The sequence below is a fragment of the Grampus griseus genome (genome assembly GCF_964374135.1).
Source record: "Grampus griseus genome assembly, chromosome: 21".
NCBI classification, from domain to species: Eukaryota; Metazoa; Chordata; class Mammalia; order Artiodactyla; family Delphinidae; genus Grampus; species Grampus griseus.
Genome location: NC_139015.1, coordinates 8989231 through 9016472, shown reverse-complemented (window position 1 = coordinate 9016472; position 27242 = coordinate 8989231). Strand labels below are relative to the sequence as shown.

General features: G+C 42.4%; 1 protein-coding gene across 1 annotated transcript in view; it reads right to left on the bottom strand.

Annotated features, from left to right (window-relative positions):
• The window catches only part of CSMD1 (CUB and Sushi multiple domains 1), a gene marked incomplete at its 3' end in the record, with an annotated part of 1748580 nt that overhangs the window by 612027 nt on the left and 1109311 nt on the right, over positions 1-27242 (bottom strand). The window contains exon 6 of the mRNA XM_082680517.1: positions 1188-1300. Coding sequence (XP_082536643.1) covers positions 1188-1300 — 113 coding nt within the window. The remainder of the gene's footprint in view (positions 1-1187; positions 1301-27242) is intronic.

Sequence of the window (27242 nt, the reverse complement as noted above, 5' to 3'; positions counted from 1 at the left end):
AATCAGGGATAGATGTATCTGTTGATGTGCAGTAATATGGAGAAGCCTCAGAATTTCCCACGAGGCTGAGTGGTGTATCCCTCATCCCCCACCACTATATCACCCAGTGACCCCAGTCCCCACTGATATGTCCTTTCCATACCTGTTCTCCTATAACTACAGTTAGAATATGTGGCCTTGAAAGATAAAGGCACACAAAGGCAGATATGGGAAGAAAAAGATTGGCCTTGCCTGGGTCCCAGAATAAGTGAAAACAAATCGCTGTGACTCTTACCAGGCTTCAAGGCAGTATATTTGCAATCCAAGGGCTTTCCAGCAGCATCGGAAGAAACTGAGGGGTGGACAATGCTCCTTATGAATAAAATGCATTTTGGTGAAATAAAATTGTCCCTGGACTCCACATCAGGCCCGTTCCATGAGGGTTCACAGGCCCCAAGGGTCCCAGTGGCAGATAAAACTCAACACATGTGTCCTCCTCAGCATCATCTGTCTTTAAATCCCTGAAGATTACTCTTATTTTTTTAACTTCTTGCCCAAAAGGACAGAGTGAAGGATTACGGATTTTAAAATGTGTTTCAGATAGGAGTCATTCAGAGCCGCTTGTTGGAATATTACTAAAACCCCCTTAAGTGGCTCCCGTGATTCTCCTTCTGTTCCATCTTTCATGGGAGCTGTTTACAAATTATCTTTCTGATCTGCTAGTTTCTGGAGCATGGGGGTTGTCATAATTTCCTCACTTTGTGGTCCCAACTTCCCTGTGGCAAGTGTTCGGGGAATTCTGCCTTAATGGAACTGGCATTCTCACGGCCATGATTTGGGGAAAGCTAGAGAAGTTTGCTCGGCACGGCATCTAGCTTTCTGACAGCGCCGTACTGGTTTTATTTGCAGATGCATGTGGAATAGTTTCCACCAACCTTTTCACAGTATTGATAACAATTATTGATTATTAGAAACATATAGGAGACTATACAATACTATCCAGGAATAAACCCTAGAAATTAGAGAGAAAGAGAAAGTTTCAGAATCAACCCTACATACTACTGACTACAGACTCTGTTTTACCCGGCTACAAACAATCTGCCATGTCTGTTTTGAGGTCCCCTTATGTGTAAGTCACTAAATCAGGTAGTTGCATTTATGCAGTGTGAATACATATTTTTTTTTCTTATACGATGGAGCCTTCTTACCTTGAAACTGAGCATTAAATCCTTTCCGTCGATGGTTACTGTCGGATGTGAAATGGAGTCGTAACCAATTCTTGCTACTGATAACAGGAGAAGGGAGGTTCATGCCCGTCAGCCTGGAAGAGAGAATGAAGAAAATCTGTCTTGTAAACCAGCAGCGCAAATGTCCCATCTCAAACCCGATTTTACAACTGAGCGCCGACAGTCTTTATGTAGAGTTGCCTAAAACAGATGCCATTTATTAGCTGCATTTCCACATTGAAGCACTTCAGGTAATTTCATCTTTGCACACAAAGAAATGCGATATTCATCCTTGATGGAATAAAGACTTTCACAAATATTGGTTTTGATTTTGATTCTTCTTTATTAATGATGATTAAATGAACAGATATTCTTTTGATCTCTTATTTCTTCTTATCAGGACCTCAATCATAGTGAATTACAAAAGGAAAAGATAGGCAAATGATACAAGTCTGCCCTTCACTATTTGAACACTTGGCAATTCGGTTTCACCTGAAGTCGACTCAGATAACTGATAACATCCAATGTTTCCAGGGCCCCATCTGCAGATTCACAACCTGGGCCTTTCCTACTCAAGTGAAGAAGAGGGATGTTTATGAGATTAGTGGCAAGAACTGTCAAAGAGATTCAACATGGAATAAAATCATGTGTGAGTAAAGTAGTATATTAAACAAAATTAAATCTTTCAAAAGTAAGACAGGATCAATCTCTGGTTAAGCTGTTGAACATATCCAGTCCACTTACAATGTGCGCTCTGGTTGTCAGAAAAAGCAAGTCATTTACTTCCTACTATTGAAAACTTTGTGTCATTACTAAGGAGTGCGTGCCTTCTCAGGCAGAGGAGCTCTTGATGGTTAGAGATGATGTGAGGCATTCCGTTCTGGACAGTGGTCTAAGTACCACTGGATTGGCTGCTTCAGACAGACGATTGTGTGTTGGCTCCACTTGCACTAGTTGAGGCACTATATCCCTGGGTTATCTTTTCTGAACCTCAGTTTTCCAGTCTGTAAACTGGACTTGAAAAGACCTAGATCAAGGTGTTTAAAGAGATGGTACAGATGCACGTGTAAATGCTCCTAAAGCTACTTACGTGGGGTTACACATTGTATAATTATTTTGCATCTCAGCTGTAAAACTATTCTCAAAATGATGCTTATTCATGCAGATGATATGTCAGGGATCCACAAATTGCCCTGAAGCTGAAACTGGTGGGGCCCTTTGCGGGCTGGCTGGCGATTTCCACAGCTGGAAACCGTACTCTATGCCTGGAATTTGCTAGGCACGGGTGGGCTGTGTAGAGCATTTCCCTAGTTACTCCTACTTTTACCTGGAGTAAAAGCTGCATCCAGTGAAATATGTAGGCAAGCTTCCTGATGTCAGGGTGCTCAATTTAAACTCTCAGGTTTAAAAACGTGCAGTATCCATTCAAAGTGAAAAGCCAAACCTTGACTGGAACCAATTGCAACAGTGTTTGTGTCACTGTTTGAAATAATCTTCTGTAAGAGGAAATACACTACTCAGATCTTACTCTTTGCTTGGATTTATGTAGCACCGACTGGTGAAGCTGGACACGACTGAGTCCAAAAAACATTTCATCATTCTAATATTTTTTTTGAAGGCTCCTTCCGCCACCTTTCTTTTCCTGGTGAGATTACGTTACAAATTCTATTAGAAAAAAGTCACATACCTCTTTGCCTAATAGTGACAATGGCCAAGAGAGAAGTAAATTCTGGATTCAGAAACCCACACTGATCCAGCCCACCTATATCTACTTACTAAAATTTTTATAACTGAAATCCACGTTTATTTTGCTGTTGCTTTAAAAATATTGTTTATCCTTAATTAGATTCTCTTGGAGTGTTTCTGATTCCAAAAACTAGGTGGAGTTACATTTTAGTTCCATATCAACATTAGCAATGCACATAAACAAATCCCCCTTTCACCTCCATATCTCCCAAATACTTACCTACCAAAACATGTCAGTTTTGTGTTAGTGGACAAACTTGAACAATAAAGAGCCAGATAGAAATAGTCTAGGGTTTATGAGTCACATCGTCTCTGTTGCCACTGTTCACCTCTGCCCTTGTAGCCCCAAAGCAGCCCTGTGTGATATGTTCCAACAACACTTTACTTACGGACACGACTTGCATTTCATGTAATTTTTCTGCATAACAAAATATTATTCTTTTTTGATGTTTTTTCAGCCACTGAACAATGTAACAACCATTCTTAGCTTATAGGCCAGATTTGACCTGTGGGCCATAGTCTGCTGAGTCTTGCTTTATTATATATGAGGCAGTTTGTAAAATATTGAGTAAGGAAGATAACTAGACGATGTGTATCAAACTAGTGTATATATTCAAAAAATGCATAATTCCTGTGCAGATTTCTTTTATATAGAATCAAAGGTGAGGATTTAGTAACAATTATATAATTTATTTCCCGTGGTTAGAGCCAAGCCATGCAAATGAATCATACTCCAGAGTGAATTAACATGCATGGATTTCTTGACTGGGCTGTGTGAATGCAACAAATATTCACATCCTCTGTTTTGGGGGGAATATGGGGGCAGGTCATTGTTCCATATAAGACCTATCCTCGGAACTGTGAGCTGTTCTCTCACCTTCCTTAGCGCAGGGGCTAACCTTAGAGATGCCATTTAACAGAAAGATCATATTACAAAGTCAGTCATTCCTTCATTACAAGCAAATTTAAAGAAAGTTGACTAATATGGAAGCCAGCGGATGATAAGGCAGATTTACTAAGATCCTGGATGATTCAGATAAGGTTTAGAGGTAAAGAAATCCAACTGAATACCTTTGTGGTAATGGCTCCCAAAGTGTCCACAGCCTAATTTCCACAGTCTGTGACTATGTCACCTTACATGGGAAAAGGGCACTTTGATGATATGATGAAGTTACAGATTACCCTGAATAATGGGGTGGCCCAATGTAATCAGAAAGATCCTTAAAAGTGGAAGGTGGAGACAGAATAAGACAGTCAGAGGGATAGCTGTGAAATCGAGTCAGAGTGAGGCTTGTGCAAACTCCACAGGTGGTCGCTGACCTTGATGATGGAGGAAAGGGTCATGGACCAAGGAACGAGGGTGACCTCTAGAAGACAGAAAAGGCAAGTAAGTGCATTCTCCCCTAGAGCCTCCAGAAAGGACACAGCCCTGATGACACCTTGATTTCATTGCAGCAAAACCTGTATAAGATTTATAACCTGTAGAACCATAAGATAATAAATTTGTATTGGTTTCAGCCATCAGGTTTGTGTTAATTTGTTATGGCGGCAATGGAAAACTACTACAGCCTTTTAATATGTGTATCCTACTTTGCATTCGAAAACAGTCCTGAAAGAAAGTCCATATGGTAGAAACTGTCATCACTGTATACCTGTTAATAACCTTAGAGAACCAGTGCAGTTTAAACCCTGTCCGTAATTATGAACAATTGAGCGTCTATCATTGTTGCAGTGAAATCTCCTGCAAGTCCTCTACAATTCTTAGCTGTATTTCTTGTAAATCTGTTGGAATTGGTTTTCTAATAAATAAATAGTTTGGGAAGTGAGAGGTAAATTATGGGGCAATAGTGGACTTGACATGGTTAGTACAAGATAGAAAGCAGAACCATTTTCAAGAGAAAAGAGGAAATGATGGCATAACAAATATCTTTATCTATTAGCTTACAATATACTGACAACGTTTTTATCCTAAGCATATAGGAACAAATGACCTGGTAAAGTCAAGCAAATCAAAGATTTCTGGGCTTATAAAATAAAGGAGGATGGTGAGGAAAAAAAGAACACCTCAATGCAATCAGCTGGGAAAAAGTCTTTCTGAGGAATTGGTAGATGCATTTCATTTCTGGAGCATCTCCAACTGGGTCAGGAAGCTCATCAAGCCCAACAATGTGGATACTGAGCAGTCCCTACAGATATGGCTAAAGGTGTCAGTAGTTCTCAACATTTGTTTCAATAATGCCAAATTAAGCGATTTAATCCATTGGCAAATGCATTTCTTTCAAAGGATTCAACAAGGTTTTGCTCCTGCCACAGAAACGGAATTGGGTCACTTGTAGAGACATGGATGGACCTAGAGACTGTCATACGGAGTGAAGTAAGTCAGAAAGAGAAAACAAATACCATACGCTAACACATATATATGGAACCTAGAAAAATGGTACAGATGAACCGGTTTGCAAGGCAGAAATAGAGACACAGATGTAGAGAACAAACGTAGGAACGCCAAGGGGGGAAAGCGGTGGTGGGGCTGGTGGTGTGATGAACTGGGAGATTGGGATTGACATGTACACACTAATATGTATAAAATGGATAATTGATAAGAACCTGCTGTATAAAAAATAAATAAATGAAATGAAATTTTAAAATAAATAAATGGGGCTTCCCTGGTGGCGCAGTGGTTGGGAGTTCGCCTGCCGATGCAGGGGACACGGGTTTGTGCCCCGGTCCGGGAAGATCTCACATGCCGTGGAGCGGCTGGGCCCGTGAGCCATGGCCGCTGAGCCTGCGCGTCCAGAGCCTGTGCTCCGCAACGGGAGAGGTCACAACAGTGAGAGGCCCACGTACCGCAAAAAATAAATGAATGAATGAAGATCCCTCATGGGATCCTTAATGTTAAGACGATCGTCTTTGAGCCAACATAGAACCGTCCAGGCTGTTCCATTTTCTCCAAATAGCTTTACCATAAATCCTGTGATTCTATTTTGAATGTATCCATAACGTCTTTTTCCACTTAACCTCCATCAGCTCCTCTTTCCTCCTTTGCGACATAAAGGGGCCCAGCACACTGTTCTTCCCAAACATCATGCCCTGTGTCTGTGACTCATCTGTTTACTTATGTAAATTGAAAGCTGTAGACTTGAGTCACCAAGATAGTGTTCTGAAATGCATTGGGAAAGGCTACAGTTTTCTCAGAGAGCTCTTTTTGAGCACTCCTCTGACATTAAGCCAGACTTCTTAAGTCTTTAGGAAATCATCACACAAATCTCTGGGGGTTCCTTGGTGGTTAAACCTCTTTAACGGCGATGACTAAGAAGCCGGAAAGCATTAATACTATCAACACGGACTGTAAATTACCCAGCCTCCCTAAGGAGACTAAGGAATTTAATAAATCTGTTACTTTGAAGAGACTCATTGCTTGTCAAGTTGGGGAGAAAGTCATCTGGAAGCTGTGCTAGTTCTGTGCTCTTGTGGACATTTAATCAGAGTGTGGTGCTTCACTTATCTCTGTTTTGTCAAAATTAACTAGAGTAATCTGATCAAATGAAGTTTTCCTGAAATGCCGTATTTCTAATTGGGTGTTATTCATGTTAATAGTGAAATCTGCTGTCTTGTGAATATATATACATATTTTACATTGAGTTTCTAATGCTGCCACCATAAGCCTTATTTGGGGCACTGAGGAAGATAACAACGGAAGTAAAAGGTAGTCCTTACCTTGGAAGAATAGAAAAAGCAATGAAAAAAAGAGCTATGTAAGTGCATGGACATACACAGATATATGTATACCAGATACACAAGCATGTACATATACACACACAATAGTTACATATTTACATACAAATATTTCTGGAAAGTTATCCCAAAGGTTTTACACACACACATATACCCTCTTGGAAAAACAACTACGACTACAAAACAAAAACAAAAAAACACCCACCGCCTATTTAAAAGCAGACCACGGAAGACTTCTCCGTTAGAAGTTCTTCCTTTCATCAAATTGATACTTTCTAATAGACTTTTCTTTCACCCTCTTGGCATTCATGGTTAGCTCTCATGAAGATCTCATGAAGATCTTCTCTCTTGGACAACAATCTCTCTGTCTCTCTCTCTCTCTCTCTCTGCCTTTTTTTCCTCCAGGCACTTTTGAAGATTCTATCATTATATTGTTATTATACACCCATGGCTACACCCTTCTCTCTTGGTAATTTTATCCACCCTAGGACTTTAGCATCATCTTTCACATTCTCTGTGTGCCTCATACCTCCTATGCCTTTTGCAAAAATAATTTATAGGTCCTGGAGCCCCTGGTGCTCCCTCCAGGATGGGACACCCATCCTTCCAGGCTCACACTCTCCCGTTGCTTCCACTCTGGCATGAACTTGACTTCATTGTGCCCACACGTACAGCCATTGCTCCTTCCCCGCTCAGGGTCTTGACATGCACTGTTCTCTCGCATCTACCCCACCACCCACTTCCTCTCCATTTGCCTGGTAAGACTGGGCATCCTTTAGAGCTCAGATGGTATGTCACATTCTCAGGGAAGCCTGACCTGACCACGTAGGTGAAGCTGTTTCTCCCTCCTTCTGCCCTCTCCTCCCTCCCTGGTTTATCCTTTGCAGACATTTCAAATTAGTGACGACCTGGTCTCTTGTGTGGTTATTTACTGGATGTGCATCTTTCCTGTGACACATGAAGCTTGTGTTACCATCAGTGTCTCTCTAGCACCCGGTAAAGTGCTGGGCAGTTAGTAGAGGTTGAATATACATAGGATGGGAAAATGGAATAGGTAAGTTTAAACACTCCCAGGGGGCCTTACCCAGGTCCCATCTCACAAAGTGAAGGCTACTCTGTACAATCCTTCATGTTATGATGCCAGGCTGGGTGTTCGTGACGTAAGATGCCTTCATGGGGTGAATCAGATCTCTTTATAGCATTAGAGGTGAGCAGAGTGGGGGGATGGTGCTGGGAGAGAGCGATGGTGTCGTATCTGCCCGGGACCCAGGCCTCCACACAGACCCATGCACGACTCTGAGGGGGCTGGTCACGCAGAATAGATTTGAACGGACTCCCCCGGTTTCATGCCCCAGCAACCCTGACTGGCCATCCAGTCTCCCCTTCCTTTAATAAACCCTCAGGAAACCCACAGAGACACAGCTCAGCTGCCCCAGAAATGCCCTCAATACCCACCCCTGAGGCTGGCCTTTGGTAGATGTTTAGACCCTAGTTGCACCGGGTTCCGTGGATTTCTGGGAGCAGCAAGTTCTCAGATGGGTAACACCGGCCGCGCCAAAACAGGCGTGATTGCAGTGGATGCAAGGGAGGGATCAGCGTGTGTGCAGCACCCTCGCCTCATAGCCGTCTCCTCAACTTTGGGTTTGCACACAGCATCTGTCCAGTTGCTAAGTTGGCATTCAACCCTGCAGTGTTCATTCTTCTAACCCAGCACTGCCCAGGTTCTCGCCCAAACCCTATCACCTCTAATTGTGCTGTGGAAAAGGTCTCTTTAATTGTGCGTTGCTTTCCTGCCCCTCCCTACTCAAATCCACTCGGTGTAATCCTGACATGAACTGCCCTAAATACAACCCAATTCAACATTTATAAACAAACATCCTAGGCACCAAAGATACAGCTGTCGGCAAAATAAGATGCCCAGAATCTCTCAGAGAAGAGTGACCTCAGGGTATGACACGTAGGGTAAGCGTCACCAGATGGGGAACACGGGTCACGATACACATCCACAATAGGGCTTCCAACTCTTCTTGGCAGAAGACCCTCCTGGAAATGCGACATCTGAGTTGTGACTTGCCAGGTGAGTTGCTGGACTGGGGACGACAATTCGAGAGCAACAATTTCCAAAGTGCAGATTTGTGGAGACACCCAGGCCAAATCACAACTCACAGGCACTTTCCTAAAAATACTCCAATGGCTCCAAATCACTCAGAGAAGAATCAACTTTCTTGGCATGGGATTGAAGATGCTTCATGGTATGACTCTGCCCATGTCCTGCCTTCTCTCTCTTTGTGCCCTTTCTGGAATTGCTCCCTAAATCATCTTATACCTTCATGCTTCCCTGACTTTGAGCTGTCCTCTCCCATCCAGAGCCCTTTGGCTGACAGTTGCCTGTTTAAATTCTCAGATTTCAAAGCTTTTGTAAAAGATATCCCCTCCAAAAATCTTATCTCAGGTAGAATCAACTGTCCTGTGTCCATAATCTTTTAGCTCTTGACCCATATATGTCTATGGAAATTATAAGAGCCCATCTTGTACTTCTGATGTTCATATTGATGTCTGTGAGTCCCCTGAGGGTACACCTGGCACCTTGTTAATTGCCCTCATCCTGGTACTTTGCATACACGGGAGTCTCAATAAATCCATTTTGAGCGGTTTCTATGCTTTTGTTTTTGCTCCTGAAAGAGCAGCACGGCTTGAGACTATAAAAAGTTAAGATCATCAAGAGAAGGCCATTCTTATCTTTTCACGCACGGCGATTTCCTGCCAGTGTCGTGATCTGCCGAGTGTGAATGCCAAATGGATCAGCTCTGGCATCTTCTTTTTGTTCCATCTATGGCAGCCAAGGGGTCCAGAGCAGTAATACAGGCCTCACTGAAGCCAGCGAGAACATCCCATGTGTGTCAAGGAAGGAGCAGGTGGTGCGCGATGGACCCTATTAGAGACGGGGCAAAGGAGCCCAGCCCAGACAGGAGGGACTGAGAGCAGGGCATAGACACATCCAGGGCTTCAGCAAGTCAGGCATTAGGCATTAATCCAGAGGTCAAGCAGAGAGAACCATTTGGGAGAGAATGGGACAAATCCTGTCCTCTAAAGCTTAAGGACTAAATGTCAGGCAGTAGCTCGGAACGAAGCCCGGGAAATGGCCCAGACGGACGGTAATAGGATAGACGGTCAAGAGACAGTATTTCTCAGTGGAAAGTCCTTTGGGCCTCTCGTGCACCCCGGTGACCTAGGAAGGAGGTCAGCAGGGAATGTGGCTGCAGCCCAGGGGCATGCTTTTCCCTCGTGGCCTGAGGGGTGGTCACACCCACCAGAAACCTGCACAGTGGGGGGGGACCCCGTTCACAGGTGACATGAGGTCACATCTGTACCAAATATCTCTGTTGCAGCAAACTGGTCTGGATCTGAGTCGGTGACTTGGGAAACAAAACCTCCAGTGTGTGTCTCTCATCCCCGGCTCCATCTAATATTCTGGCGGGTTCTTTTAGTGCCACCTGCAAAGACAGGCATCTGAGGTTTGCCAACAGGAAACGAGGTTCTTTGCCTCCTGTACCACCTGGACTTTCAAAAGAGCCAATAGTTGGCTATAGGCATGGATGCACATCCATATGATTTGTTGATTATTAAAAAGACATTATCTACAAACAGATTTCTATAATAAATGCACATAGGCAGTACTCCAAGACTGTCAATAAAAAAAAAAAAAAAACCGAAAAACAAAATGACATTTAATTACTGGATCACTCACCATTTTCTCCTTGATGTTATTTTTAGCAATATGTATTATTTAAGACACTACAAAAATATTTTTTCCCTTAATCTTGGGGTAAAATGTTATCCTAGCCCATTTCAAGGGTCTGAAATGTCTCTCTTTTTATTAGGAAACTTTTTTCCTCACTTGATATAATGACATTTCCTTATGCCACTAGATGGTAAGATCCACCCCCTCCCCGATGCTGCTACATTCTTGGTGGCAGGAGGGTAGGAGATGAGCTGTCCCTAATTGCACGGGACCCAGGGTACAGTTCTGATATGCGAGATCATCAGAGTCGGGGGCACATCTGACAGAGGCACACCTGTGTCGCCGTCCGGCTGCTGCAAACCTGGTTACTCTTCACACAGGGACACACAGCCCTTGGGTTCGGTCTATGGCTGCTCCTTCCCAGGTGGTCTGATCTGTGCTTGTCACCTTCATCTCACAAGTGCTATCATAGCAAGTGAGCTCCCTCCACCCACGGCTCTGTATTGAGGCCCAGGGGCAGCTGGAGCCTCACGGAGGCTACCCCATGCTTTCTCCCTCACCTGCAGACTCTGGGAACCTCTAGTCATTATGAACACAGACTCTGGAGCCACCCTTGCCTGCACTCATGCCCCTCCCGGCTGGGTGACCTCAGGGATTGACTCACCTGAACCTCCAGCCTCCTCTGTGTGAAGAATCACGCACATACACTGCGGACTGGACACTCCTGGTTGCCTCGCAAGAACCCTTTCCTACTTTCCCATCCTAAAATAATTCAGTTTTGTTCTGAAACCCACTTCTACCCTAGCAGCAATGAGATTCATGGAAAGACGATTGCTTGCTGAACTTATACGTGGATACCTATCTATCTATCTATACATATATACTCACAAAACACACTCATATGTATGCAAGTTAAATATGTGATATATGACATATACTGTGATATTGATGTATTATGTAATATATATGCAGGTCTCTGTCTACCTATATATCATCATAAAAAGTTTCCAAACATGTCAACTATTTTCTATTTCACATTGATGAGACCAATACTGCCTCAATTTTTCAAATGTATTTATGACCTTCCACATGCCAAGCCTTGTGCAATGTGCCAGGAATACGAAGTGGAATAAGTCCTTGTCTCTGACTTCACATGGTTTACAGTCAATCTAACTGAGGGTGTTATGGGCTGATTTGTGGCCCCCAAATCCATGTGTTGAAGTTCTAAGCACAAGTACCTCAGGATGTGAGTGTGACCCACATGACGGGTGTTCTTATAAGAAGAGATTAGGACACAGACACGCACAGAAGGAGGACCACGCAAAGGGAGAAGACGGATGTCTACATGCCAAGCAGAGAGGCCTGGAACACATCCTGCCCTCATGGCTGTCAGAAGAAAGCAAACCTGTTGACACCTTGATTGCAGACGTCCAGCCTCCAGAATTGTGAGACAATCAATGTCCGTTGTTTAAGCCCTGCAGGGTGTGGAACTGTCCTCTGGTAGCTCTAAACTAAAACAAGGAGTCCCATAAGTAAGCTGATGACTGTGCTGCAGGAGGAGGGCTGTGTGACATTGCCCCAGCAAGCCTGCTTGCTCAGGAGGTGGGAACTCATCAGACTGTAGGGTCACGACATCAGGGAGGGCGTCCTGCAGGTGGCAGTGCATAAACACTCAGGATAAAGAAATAAACAGAGAAGAAGGGGAGACTCAGTGTGAACCTGGGGGATACAGATGTCTAAAGGCAAGTCAAAAAAAGTGTCCTCCAAGGTGATGGAGAGGGACTGAGCATCAAGAGAGGAAAACTGACAGCCCAGAAGTTAAGGGAAAAGGAATATTCAGGAAGGATGATTGCTAGTTTCTCGAACCTCAAAGGGCCAATTCTGACCCGGCAGAGACGTGCTTTGGTGTTCAATGACCCAGTGAAAACCAGTGATTGAAGAGGCCAGCTTGGTTTAACACCCACTCAATGGATACTCTGACCACATGGTAGCCAATTCTACTAAACAGGACTGGGGAGTCCACGGCATCCAAACGTTAAGGAGAAACATGCTCTCAGGTCAATGTATGTTTATTTCTCTCAATGATTATATATTGTATTTAGGAAATAGAGTTCCAGCCCATTCTTCCTGAAAGTTTCAGTTGTGAAATAAGCAAGAACATACAACAGCATGAGGGAAGATATATGAGAGTCCAAATGGCTCAGAACACATGGAAGCCTGCCACCAAGTACATGAGTGTCACAGAGGCAGGAATTGGCCGTGGGGCACCCTCACTTGTTCCAGGAATCAGAATTTGTGGGTGTCCCTGCCCACTTCCAGCCTTTCCTGCAGAGATACATCACTGTTCACACGTAAACCCTGTCAGCACGTCACAGATTACTGGCACACTCAGAAATGGTAAGGCTTGTCCTAAGCTTTGTCCATAGCTTCATTTAATAAAGAATTCTCTTGAGGGCTTCCCTGGTGGCGCAGTGGTTGAGAGTCCGCCTGCCGATGCAGGGGACACGGGTTCGTACCCCGGTCCGGGAAGATCCCACATGCCACAGAGCGGCTGGGCCCGTGAGCCATGGCCGCTGAGCCTGCACGTCCGGAGCCTGTGCTCCGCAGTGGGAGAGGCCACAACAGTGAGAGGCCCGCGTACCACCAAAAAAAAAAAGAAAAGAAAGGGGAGGTTTGTACCTTTGCCCAACATCTTCCCATTTCCCTAACCTCAGCCCCTGGTAACCACCATCTACTCTGTTTCTATGAGTTCGACTTGTTTAGATTATAAGTGAGATCAAAGGTATTCATCTGTATCTGGCTTGTTTTTCTTAGCATACTGTCCTCTATTTTGGTCCATCCACCTCAAGGTCAGAGAGGTGGGCAGTGGCCATTCATCCATCTGGGTTTCTTGTTTTGTTGTGTTTTTTACTTGGAATAGATATTATTTTCCCCATTTTACAGATAGAGAACTAAGCCGTACAGGCATGGAGTAAGTTTTCAGATTCAGCCTACAGCACAGGAGAGGTATATTCACTTAATTAATGTTGAATCTTGAACTTACTGCCTTTTAGATTTTGAAAACGCACATCACTGCAAGTCTGCAGGACTATGGCGGCTGGTGAAAGCCAAATCACATCCTAGTTTACAACCCCTTTGCCTCCTGAGCTGACCTCCTCTCAGCTTGTGAATCCTGGCCACTTCCTGAACAGATGCAGAAGCTCAGGTCAAATCGAAAACAGGTGAGCCTCTTGGTGAGCCCGGGAGGACTTCGAGGCAGCCTCCTGTGCAGTGGAGCTGCAGACGCTGCTCTGCCCTTGAATTAAGTCAGGGCTGTTGACCTTCGTCTCTCCTGCACATCGGATGGTCGATGGTCCTTTTGTCCGGTAGGGCTGAATATCTTGTTTAAGCCATTTAGCTATCAAAGCCTATTGAGGAACATGAGCCTGGGCCAGGCTGCTCGGCAGAAGGAATTCCACAAGGGAATTCCACGGGGTTGCAAACGGCAGGATTGCTTCGTTTTATGGCTTCTAGGGCTGAATAATATTCCATTGTGTGTATGTATGTGTATGTGTATATATAGATCAGATTATCCAAGGAGAGACTGCTTAGTAATTACTGCTTTTCAAGAATATGATACGTGTTGATAGAGGATAAACAGACCAGGTAAATGAAGCCAGGTGGCTTCCTAGACAACTGCTCGCTTATGATTTTCCTTATTCATAACTACATAGTTAAATAGATTAAAAAACAAAGAATACTTATATTTTTCCTCTTGCCACTTTTCTATGAACTTTTAATATCTACAGAAATGCTAGTGAGACAAATCACTTGAATGCAATTATTCTAATCAATTGGAATCTTCACCTGTGATCCTTCCCTGGCAGTAACAAATTATAGCCCCAAACTGGTCTTTACAACAACCTTAAGAAGAATTGAAAGTTTGTTAAAAAGCATTTGTTCCAAATTGGTTAAAAATATCCACTAAATATTATATTTAAAAGCATTCACTGGCACAAAAGAATATTACAGAGAGATGCAGCTCAACAGAACATCCTGGATTATTTTTTCTTCCATGATTAATGAGTAAATAGTAAATAAGGAAAAAAAGATGAGGGAAATTAAAATTAGTCACAAAATGCATCTGATATTCTAAATACTTTCCCATATGGATATGTGTAGGTAGGTATTAGAAATGGTGTCCCTATTTACATACCATTTAAGAAACTTATTTTTTCTCTTTAAGAGAAGATTATAATTCTTTCTACATCAGTACATATAATTTGTGAATTTTGTACTATCCCATCAAATTAATATGCCATTACTTGTTAAACCAATGCCCTCGTGTAGCTAAGTGATCGTACTTCTGATATCTTGATAAATTTCATAATAAACCACATTACAATGAGTACTTTTAAAATCAGTGCATTTGTTGCCTTAGGATCAATTCCTACAAGTAAAATTTATGGGTCAAAAGGGATGCACTTCTTCAAGACTTTTTTAAAAAGCATATTGAAAAATTGCTCTTTTAAAAAAAATAAGGTTTGGGAAGAAGCCTTTCAAAGCTACTCCATGAATTTATCCTGTGACGCTCCTTTATTTTAGATCCAGTTCAATTGCTACCTTTTCGCTGAGCCCTGAGCACACGTGTTTCTGATTTCGTTGTTCTGCGTTCTTTCTCCTGTCAGAGTCCTTAGGTCGTCTGTTCCTGCCATGAGATTAATAACTACCTGAGGCCGTGGCATATGCTTTACTAGTTTTGAGTCCCCTCTGTCTGCGTTTGTCTTTTCCTTGATACAAGGGAAATGCTTGGAAGCATAAGAAGCTCCTAACACACTTAGAACAGCAGAACTGTTTTGAATGTCTTTCCCTCTTATTACCGACTGAGCACCCCTAAGCCCTTATCATCCGTGTTTCATAAATAAAATTGTAACTTACATCCCTATAACTGTGATACCTACCGTGGTATAACTCATTGTTTTAGTCTCAAAAATATTTTAGGACTAAATTCATTGTTTTCAGATTGCCAAGTGAATTTCCCATGTCTGCCAGGAGGTACACAGAAATTTCACCTGTGGTTGTTAACTTGGTCAGTGTGTGTGCATTTTACATGTGTCTGTGTGGACACTGGATGGCTAGGATATTGAATTCTTAGGATCTTGAGAGATTGTCTCCAAACTGTGAAAACAAGAAAAAAAAAAACAACCAACACGTGTTGATGATGAGTTGGTACAGTTGGAGAAAGAGAAAATGCCCAACTGTTTCAGGGCCAGCTTCTTCCAGGTTTGAAAGTCAATCGTGTTTGGATCCCTTGAGCACCTCTGGTCTTTGAATCAGGGTCCCGGCCTCCCCTCCCCTCCCCAGCTTCAAACTGTCCTTCCTCTGTGGCTGCACACACGGATCCTAGACAAGAGGAACACGTTGAAAGCCAGGGGGCTTTGCTGCAGGCTCTACTCCGGCAGCTTGAAAAGGAGAATTTTCATAAAAAGGGCTCTGCACAGAGCAAAGTTTTTTCTCACAAAGCGTAGATTTTTTCCTGTCAGGCTGGGAGATGCAAGCAGGGCCAGGCCGGTTCACAGACTTCCCCAGACTCAACAGGTCTGAGCGTTTACACTTCTGCTCACGTGTGTGATTGAGCAACAGCAACAGGGCAGAAACACAGTCCCGCAGCCCGGGGAGGGGGAGGGGGAGGGGCGGGCCTCAGACCTGGGCCACCTCTAACCTCCCCACCCCCGTACCCAGAAGACTCAGCAAGGATGGGGGTGAGCGGAGGGGCCCCTAAGGACCCCAGGTGAAAGGCAAGCTGCACACTGGCTCCAGTGGCATCCAGCAAGTGATTAAAATGACAGCCTGGCCGGCTTTTTCCCTTTGAGGAAATACTCTGCTAAGGAAGCCTTTGCTCTGAGTAAAGGGATTAGTTCAGTATATTCTCACGTGGCCTCACCCTGCCCTTGTTTGCTGACTTCTGGAGCTGCCACCACCCTGATCTGACCCAGATATGAATAGGATAAAAATAGCCAGGAGGCAAATCAACAGGCCGTGTGATATCTCCTGGCATTGGGTGATTACAGACAGCACTTATCCAGTGCCAGGCTGCTGAGAATCTGTTCCCTCGTTTCATGGACTTGAAGAGGAGTGGCTGACGCCTGTACCGACTCCTTCCTTCTTCTCTCTGTCTAGGCAGCTGCTATCAGGATGCTCTTCTGCAAGTGCTCTAGCTGTAAATGAACGTTTCCTTTTCCGTTTGCATCCTTAAAAAGGAGAACATACAAACTATAATTCATTCAGCAGTAACAGATGAACGCTTGGTCCCTAAGAGCCTGTGCCAGCCACTAATCACAGTACCCTGCACAGAACTCTGCACCCCTCCTCTGCGTCACATCCTGACTAATGTGTCACCAAAGTGTGCATTAGCCTGAGCCTCGGTTTTCTCATGTGTAACTTGCAGATGTGAGTACTTACCTTACGTGTTTTAGCAAAGATAAAATAAGCGCAATTTAAATGCTTTTTGCAGTTTTATTAGATTTTGGACTTATTATTTCTTTGGAATAGAGCAATAGCATCTTTTTGCTTTTTTTACTTTATTTTTATTTTTTTAACATCTTTATTGGAGTATAATTGCTTTACAATGGTGTGTTAGTTTCTGCTTTATAACAAAGTGAATCAGCTATACATACACATATATCCCCATATCTCCTCCCTCTTGCGTCTCCCTCCCTCCCATCCTCCCTATCCCACCCCTCTAGGTGGTCACAAAGCACCAAGCTGATCTCCCTGTGCTATGCGGCTGCTTCCCACTAGCTATCTATTTTACATTTGGTAGTGTATATATGTCCATGCCACTCTCTCACTTCATCCCAGCTTACCCTTCCCCCTCCCCGTGTCCTCAAGTCCATTCTCTTTGTCTGTCTTTATTCCCGTCCTGCACCTAGGTTCTTCAGAACCAATTTTTTTTTTTTTTTTTTTTTAGATTTCGTATATATATGTGTTAGCACACAGTATTTGTTTTTCTCTTTCTGACTTACTTCACTTTGTATGACAGACTCTAGGTCCATCCACCTCATGACAAATAACTCAATTTCCTTTCTTTTTATGGCTGGGTAATATTCCATTGTATATATGTACCACATCTTCTTTATCCATTCATCTGTTGATGGACACTTAGGTTGCTTCCATGTCCTGGCTATTGTAAATAGAGCTGCAGTGAACATTGTGGTACATGACTCTTTTTGAATTTCTCAGGGTATATGCCCAGTACTGGGATTGCTGGATTGTATGGTAGTTCTATTTTTAGTTTTTTAAGGAACCTCCATACTGTTCTCCATAGTGGCTGTATCCATTTACATTCCCACCAACAGTGCAAGAGGGTTCTCTTTTCTCCACACCCTCTCCAGCATTTATTGTTTCTAGATTTTTTGATGATGGCCATTCTGACTGGTGTGATGTGATACCTCATTGTAGTTTTGATTTGCATTTCTCTAATGATTAGTGATGTTGAGCATCCTTTCATGTGTTTGTTGGCAATCTGTATATCTTCTTTGGAGAAATGTCTCTTTAGGACTTCTGCCCATTTTTGGATTGGGTTGTTTGTTTTTTTGATATTGAGCTGCATGAGCTGCTTGTAAATTTTGGAGGTTAATCCTTTATCATTTGCTTCATGTGCAAAAATTTTCTCCCATTCTGAGGGTTGTCTTTTCATCTTGTTTATGGTTTCCTTTGCTGTGCAAAAGCTTTTAAGTTTCATTAGATCCCATTTGTTTACTTTTGTTTTTATTTCCATTTCTGCCTACAGGTCTTTTGTCTCCTTAGGTAGGTTTATTCCTAGATATTTTATTCTTTTTGTTGCAGTGGTAAATGAGAGTGTTTCCTTAATTTCTCTTTCAGATTTTTCATCATTAGTGTATAGGAATGCAAGAGATTTCTGTGCATTAATTTTGTATCCTGCTGCTTTACCAAATTCATTGATTAGCTCTAGTACTTTTCTGGTAGCATCTTTAGGATTCTCTATGTATAATATCATGTGATCTGCAAACAGTGGCAGCTTTACTTCTTCTTTTCTGATTTGGATTCCTTTTATTTCTTTTTCTTCTCTGATTGCTGTGGCTAAAACTTCCAAAGCTATGTTGAATAATAGTGGTGAGAGTGGGCAACCTTGTCTTGTTCCTGATCTTAGTGGAAATGGTTTCAGTTTTTCACCATTGTGAACAATGTTGGCTGTGAGTTTGTCATATATGGCCTTATTACGTTGAGGTAAGTTCCCTCTATGCCCACTTTCCGGAGAGGTTTTTTTTTTTTTTTGCAGTATGCGGGCCTCTCACTGTTGTGGCCTCTCTTGTTGTGGAGCACAGGCTCCAGATGCACAGGCTCAGTGGCCATGGCTCATGGGCCTAGCCGCTTCGCGGCATGTGGGATCTTCCCGGACCAGGCACAAACCCGCGTCCCCTGCATCGGCAGGCGGACTCTCAACCACTGCGCCACCAGGGAAGCCCTCTGGAGAGTTTTTATCATAAATGGGTGTTGAATTTTGTCAAAAGCTTTTTCTGCATCTATGAGGTGATCATATGGTTTTTCTCCTTCAATTTGTTAATATGGTTTATCACATTGATTGATTTGCGTATATTGAAGAATCCTTGCATTCCTGGAATAAACCCCACTTGATCATGGTATATGATCCTTTTAATGTGCTGTTGGATTCTGTTTGCTAGGATTTTGTTGAGGATTTTTGTATTTATGTTTATCAGTGATATTGGCCTGTAGTTTTCTTTCTTTGTGACATCTTTGGTTTTGGTATCAGGGTGATGGTGGCCTCATAGAATGAGTTTGGGAGTGTTCCTTCCTCTGTTATATTTTGGAAGAGTTTGAGAAGGATGGGTGTTAGCTCTTCTCTAAACGTTTGATAGAATTCGCCTGTGAAGCCATCTGGTCCTGGATGTTTGTTTGTTGGAAGATTTTTAATCTCAGTCACAATTTCAGTGCTTATGATTGGTCTACTTATATTTTCTATTTCTTCCTGGTTCAGTCTCGGAAGGTTGTGCTTTACTAAGAATTTGTCCATTTCTTCCAGGTTGTCCATTTTATTGGCATAGAGTTGCTTGTAGTAATCTCTCATGATCCTTTGTATTTCTGCAGTGCCAGTTGTTACTTCTCCTTTTTCATTTCTGATTCTATTGATTTGAGTCTTCTCCCTTTTTTTCTTGATGAGTCTGGCTAATGGTTTATCAATTTTGTTTACCTTCTCAAAGAACTAGCTTTCAATTTTATTGATCTTTGCTATCGTTTCCTTCATTTCTTTTTCATTTATTTCTGATCTGATCTTTATGATTTCTTTCCTTCTGCTAACTTTGGGGCTTTTTTGTTCTTCTTTCTCTAATTGCTTTATGTGTAAGGTTAGGTTGTTTTTTTGAGATGTTTCTTGTTTCTTGAGGTAGGATTGTATTGCTATAAACTTCCCTTTTAGAACTGCATTTGCTGCATCCCACAGGTTTTGGGTCATCATGTTTTCATTGTCATTTGGTTCTAGATATTTTTTGATTTCCTCTTTGATTTCTTCAGTGATCACTTCGTTATTTAGTAGTGTATTGTTTAGCCTCCATGTATTTGTATTTTTTACAGATTTTTTCCTGTAATTGATATCTAGTCTCATAGCATTGTGGTTGGAAAAGATACTTGATACGATTTCGATTTTCTTAAATTTACCAAGGCTTGATTTGTGACCCAAGATATGATCTATCTTGGAGAATGTTCCATGAGCACTTGAGAAGAAAGTGTATTATTCTGTTGTTTTTGGATGGAATGTCCTATAAATATCAATTAAGTCCATCTTGTTTAATGTCATTTAAATCTTGTGTTTCCTTATTTATTTTCATTTGGAAGATCTGTCCATTGGTGAAAGTGGGGTGTTCAAGTCCCCTACTATGAATGTGTTACTGTCGATTTCCCATTTTATGGCTGTTAGCATTTGCCTTATGTATTGAGGTGCTCCTATGTTGGGTACATAAATATTTACAATTGTTATATCTTCTTCTTGGATTGATCCCTTGATCATTATGTAGTGTCCTTCCTTGTCTCTTGTAACATTCTTTATTTTAAAGTCTATTTTATCTGATATGAGTATTGCTACTCCAGATTTCTTTTGATTTCTATTTGCATGGAATATCTTTACCCATCCCCTGACTTTCAGTCTGTTTGTGTCTCTAGGTCTGAAGTGGGTCTCTTGTAGACAGCATATATATGGGTCTTGTTTTTGTATCCATTCAGCCAGTCTATGACTTTTGGCTGGAGCATTTAATTCATTTACATTTAAGGTAGTTATTGATATGTATGTTCCTATTACCATTTTCTTAATTGTTTTGGGTTTGTTATCGTAGGTCTTTTCCTTTGCTTGTGTTTCCTGCCTAGAGAAGTTCCTTTAGCATTTGTTGTAAAGATGGTTTGTTGGTGCTGAATTCTTTTAGCTTTTGCTTGTCTGTAAAGGTTTTAATTTCTCCATCGAATCTGAGTGAGATCCTTGCTGGGTAGAGTAAACTTGGTTGTAAGCTTTTCCCTTTCATCACTTTAAATATGTCCTCCCACTCCCTTCTGGCTTGCAGAGTTTCTGCTGAAAGGTCAGCTGTTAACCTTATGAACATTCCCTTATATGTCATTTGTTGTTTTTCCCTTGCTGCTTTTAATATTTTTTCTTTGTCTTTAATTTTTGGTAGTTTGATTAATATGGGTCTTGGCGTGTTTCTCCTTGGATTTATCCTGTATGGGACTCTCTGTGCTTCCTGGACTTGATTGACTATTTCCTTTCCCATATTAGGGAAGTTTTCAACTATAATCTGCTCAAATATTTTCTCAGTCCCTTCCTTTTTCTCTTCTTCTTCTGGGACCCCTATAATTCGAATGTGGGTGCGTTTAATGTTGTCCCAGAGGTCTCTGAGACTGTCCTCAATTCTTTTCATTCTTTTTTGTTTATTCTGCTCTGTGGTAGTTATTTCCACTATTTTATCTTCCAGGTCACTTATCTGTTATTCTGCCTCAGTTATTCTGCTATTGATCCCTTCTAGAGAATTTTAAATTTCATTTATTGTGTTGTTCATCATTGTTTGTTTGCTCTTTAGTTCTTCTAGGTCCTTGTTAAACATTTCTTGTAATTTCTCCATTGTATTTCCAAGATTTTGGATCATCTTTACTATCATTATTCTGAATTCTTTTTCAGGTAGACTGCTTATTTCCTCTTTGTTTGGTCTTGTGGGTTTTTGCCTTGCTCCTTCATCTGCTGTGTGTTTCTCTGTCTTCTCATTTTGCTTAACTTACTGTGTTTGGGGTCTCCTTTTCAAAGGCTGCAGGTTCGTCATTCCCGTTGTTTTTGGTGTCTGTCCCCAGTGGCTAAGTGGTTAGCTTAGCCACTTAGTGGTTCTCTTTGAGAACCACTGGCCTTTTGCCTGGTTGGTTCAGTGGGTTCTGTAGGTTTCTTGGTGGAGGGGACTGGTGCCTGTGTTCTGGTGAATGAGGCTGGATCTTGTCTTCCTCGTGGGCTGGACCGTGTCCGGTGGTGTGTTTTGGGGTGTCTTTGACCTTATTATGATTTTAGGCAGCCTCTCTGCTAATAGGTGGTGTTGTGCTCCTGTCTTGCTAGTTGTTTGGCATAGGGTGTCCAGCACTGTAGCTTGCTGGTCATTGAATGCAGCTGGGTCTTAGCATTGATATGGAAATCTCTGGGAGAGCTTTCACCATTTGATATTACATGGAGCTGGGAGGTCTCTTGTGGACCAATATCCTGAACTCGGCTCTCCCACCTCAAAGGCACAGGCCTGACACCCGGCTGGAGCACGAAGACCCTGCCAGCCACACGGCATATGCCTGGCACAGTACTAGATGCTCAAGATACAGGAGTGAATGAGAGAGATGATGTACTTTGCCCTCCTGAAGTTTACATCCAATTGTATTTATATCAAGCAGGGCATATAATTTCATTGTCTCAATTCTCTCATCTGTGGGGGGAGAAGAGACAGGCACCGTGTCCCACTCACTGTGCTCTCTAGAGCAATAGCATCTTAATTGATCTCCTACTCTCTAAAAGCGATGATGATGATGATAATGGAAACTAATGGTTAACCCAGAATAAATATTATTCAACTGTTGGCTCCTTTTATATGCTTTGTCAGAACTTAACATTAGATTTGCTCTATACACTGGTTATTATTTTAATTTTACATACAAAAAATGGGGATCTGTGAAGTTAAAGGCATTTGTTGCCAAGCTAGTTAAGAGCCTGTGAATGAAACCCACATCTGTTTTCTCTTAACTCTTTTACCACGCAATTGCTTCTCTACCCAAACCATCTTTAACCCTAGTGCTTTTACTATTTTCCTGAAGTACAATGGAGTCCTGCCACTTCTTGTCTAAAAATGTTCACTGTCCATTTCCTCTTAGACCCTGAGAGTGTATATATCTTCCTTAGAATGTCATCTAAGACCTGTCATGACCTTACCTTCCAATCTTATTTTTCTGTTTCTTATCCATCAAGACTGAGCTCAAAGGCCACTTTCTCTCTAATTTCTTTCAGACTCCCTCAATCAGAATGGAATCTCTATGTATCTCATAGCATCTGCACTTTAGTAGAGTGCCTATTGCCTTAGGTCTTGTAACATGGCTAGTTGTCAGTGTTCTCCCCAGGAGGCGACAGGTAAACTTTTGAAGGCAGGTGCTGTGTGCCCCTTCCCCCCCACTGCATGAGTTAGTGCTTTGTTGCACTGCTTATGGGGCACCAGGGAGGCTGAATAAATAAACAGGTGAATGCCACAGACTGAATCAGTATTAATCATGCATGTCTCTCTTTACATGTCAGAATTCTATTTTTTTCCTGCTTTTGCCTCATTAACCTTCTTCAATTCTGAACCTATATCAGATTTTTCACCAACCTTTTTGAACTATGGAACATATAGCTGAGACGATTGAAAGTCAGTTTGACCAGTGCTCAGATTAGAAAGAATAACATCTTGATTTCCGCTAATTAGAGTCAAATTTTGGTGAAAAGGTTTATGCATACTATTATAACCAGTACAATAGGGGTGATACAGGGTCAATTTGTAAAGCAGAATTCATTTATTCACACAAAACTTAAGTCCAAAAGGGGATTTTTAAAGGATTTGTTAACACTTTGGAAAACAAGTGAAAAACAAAAATACATCTTAAATATTGGAAGACTTAAAGCCAAAGTAAGACTTAAAGGGAAAATAAGATACTGTGAGCCAGGAGGGAGGCTGTGAAGGACCGCATCTCCACGTTTGGTTCTAGACCTTTCAGCAGCCAGAATGAAGAGGGAATCAGAATAGGTACTGCCCATCGACTGAAAGCCAACCGCGTGTTGGGGACAAAAAAGCAAGTATCAAATCAATGATCGTCATGAAAAGGACACTGTTTGAGGTCATGAATAGATATCACCTGATCGTGACAAGGAAAGCAAGAACTTTTAAAAGAAGGCATCTTAGAATGTTTCCTCATGTAGACACATGTATTAATGTCAAGGTTCAGTAACAGTCATAAGGGGTTTAGGGGAGGGACCACCACAATGGCACTAAAATAGGTTCTATTTCCTAAACGATCTATGTAAACATATGGTTCAACTAGTATGTGACTTGTGTTGTAAATTTGTTCTACTTCCTTACTCCACCCAAAGTCAACAAGACACCACCATGTGGTTGACGGCATCCTGCCAGTAGCAGGGTTGTCACCCACCAGGTCCTGGGACCTCTTCTCTGTTCTGTGCTCATCCTCTCAGAGAGCTCATCCAGTCTCATGTCTTCCAGCACCACCTGTGCGCTGATGATACCAGTGTACGCAGATGCTAGCCTGGACCTCTCTCCCAGGACCCCAGCCCACGCGGCCACCTCCCCCGATCTGCTCCTGCAGCCATCTCAGAATGAGCACACCTCCCTGCCTGGCAGGTCTTTCCATATGGATCTGCCCCCTCCCATTCTCCCCACTTCCTTTCTCCTTCTCACCTGTACACATTCTATTCATCAGCACAACCTAGGATTCCACCCTCAACATAGATCCTATCTGACCATTTCTTAGTAGCTCAGTGGTACCCTGTTCTCATCTGGATGGACCTCACCTTCTCCTGTGATGCTTTCTGGCCTCCTTACTTGTATTGTCACCCCCTGTATTCTTTTCTCATCACAGCATCCAGATCATTTAAACATAAATTAGACTATATCACATCTGTGAATAAAACTCACTGGGACTAAAGCTAGAATCTAAAGGTGTTCTGTGAGGACTGACACATCTCTAACCCTGTCCTCCCGAGAACCCACCCCTGGCCACTTCCCATCACATGCTTAGCTCTGGCCACCCTGGTTTCGTGCTCCCTTGAACACACCCGCACCTTTGAACCTGCTGTGCCCTCTGCCTAGAATTTTAGATATTCTCAAGGTTGCCTTTCTTTCCTCCTTTAGGACTTTGGTCAAATCTCATGACATTGTAGTATCAACATCCTGCCATGTTCCAACTCCTCTCCTTCATCTTCCTCCAGGGGACTTATCAGGACCTGATTTTAGGTAGATGGATAGATAGATAGATATATAAATAAAGATATAGCTATATAGATTGTATATAGATATTTATATCTATACACACATGTTATATGTATGTAGTATGCACACATATGTTCGCACCTATACACACATACATATCTGTATATGCGTGTGTGCACTGCTTATTATTTAATATTTAAAGTCTGTCTTCCTTTATGGAATATGAGCTCCTCGAAGGCAGGGGTTCTGTCTGATTTCTGCTTGGCTCATAGTAGGTGCTTAATTAGCATCTGTTGAAGGAATGAATAAACTTGCTCAGCAGTGCCTCCTAATGGACTGGCCACTTGCAAGACACTTTCAAGGACCCTTTTTCATAGCCCTCCACACCTGGGACATCTTGCCAGTCCCTGTATATCCTTTAAGCGAAGTGAGCCTTCCTCCTGGTGTCCTGCTCTTCTAAGTGAAGATGGATTTGGGTTGCTCTGAGCACCATAAAATCCTGTGAAGAAAGGCTTCATCTTCCATGCTTGCCCTGCTCCATAGGAGAAAACTGCTTTGAGGAGTGGTTCTCAGAATGAGATTCCTTGCCACCTTCACCCCACCAGCAACATCACCTTCCCCAGGCAGGGTCCCTAAAATGGCGAGCCCTCCAGGTGACTCCAGGGAACACTAAAATTTGAGAACCACTGGCCTAAAGCATTATCTTGAGAAAGACTTTGAGACTCAATCTGTGGCCAGGGGGAAAAAGGGTCAGTGTCCACTAGAAATGCAGGCAGAGGGCGCTGGAGAGAGGCAGGTGGTCTGTCTGCCCTGCAGAGCTTGATAAACCGTACTCTTTTCTACTCTGACATTTGCTATCACACCCTAGTTTGACTTGCAGCAGGTTAATACTTGAAAGGGTGTCTTTCTCTTAGTACCTCTTTCTAATTAGCAGGGTACATGCAGATACCAGCTGCCTGAAATCACTTTGTAATGAGGTAGGGCCAGAAACAAAGTAAACACAACACTTCAATGATATGGTTCCACTTCCACGTCCTTACAAAGCCCCTCCCTTACAGCTCTCTCTCCGTCTTGTGGTCCTTCTGGTCGCCGACCCCCCTGCATTACCACCCATACCAGCCAGGTGTGCCAGGTACCGCAGCCCTCTCCCAGACCCCAGTCCCGGAGGGTGCGGCAATCAGAGAGGTCACTGACGCCCTGTCCTGCTCCATCTTGGGCCTCATCCTCCTGCCTGGTCCTTGCTCTGGTTACATCTGTGGCTTCCTGTGGCTCTGGACCTTGTCTCACAGGCAGGCCCCTCCTTTTCTCAGGATCTTTGAAAATCGGGTTAAGTATAATTGCTTGTGATCGGTATCATGGAGCCTTGTTTTACACTCCAAGCACTTTTCTCCTGACTGCCCTGTGTGTTTCTGATTTCTCATTGAATCCACGGTTGAGAAAACACACTGCTTGTGGGCATTTGTAAGAAAAGTAGGTCAGGACTTTATTGATCAGGAAGATTCTCTTTAAAAACGCTGATTCCGGGGCCAGTCAGGCTTGGCTTGTACGCTTTCCATTCACAACACTTTTTCTGGGCACCAGTATGATTGTAGGATTAACATTTTTATAACAAGTCACCATTCCTTGTCTCCTCCAAATGGAATATATGTTAAAGAAGCTCTTTAAAACTAGTTTTCAGAGAAAAAAAAATTTCATTACATTTTTTTGGGTAAAATATTTGGGAGCATACATGAAGCGGAGCTGACAATATATTCCCTAACATATAAAGCAACGCAAGAGTGATATCTACCTGATTGAGCTTCTGGGGAACAAGGCTTCAGATTGTCTATTGATTTTTAAACATGTTCATTATTTAAAAGTAGCGGCATGGCTGTAAATTGTCGTGACCCACTATAGAGAAGGGGCTTCAGAAAACCTGTAGTGGATGAATACCAATTAGGAGCATAGGGAGAGATTGTTCAAATTGTCGTTTTTTAAAGGATTTTATATGTCTTAAAATAATCTTTTTATATTATCACTGATTTCATTCCATACTTGATAAAAATTACCCCACTCAATGAGCCATGCAAATTAGCAGTGAATTATGCTCAAATATCCAAAAGCAATTATGTTGGTGGATAAGTTGGTATTTTAATAAAATATAGATGATAGCAGGGTTAATATTTTAGATTATGCATGTCATGATATGACTTGAAATATGGAAGAAATGGGCATAATAAGAAGATCTAATGCATACATAGGCAGAAGGCAGAATTATGTTGAAGTTATTTGAAAACTCTCATGAGCTAAATCTTCATGCTTATTGCAGGAGGAGGATTA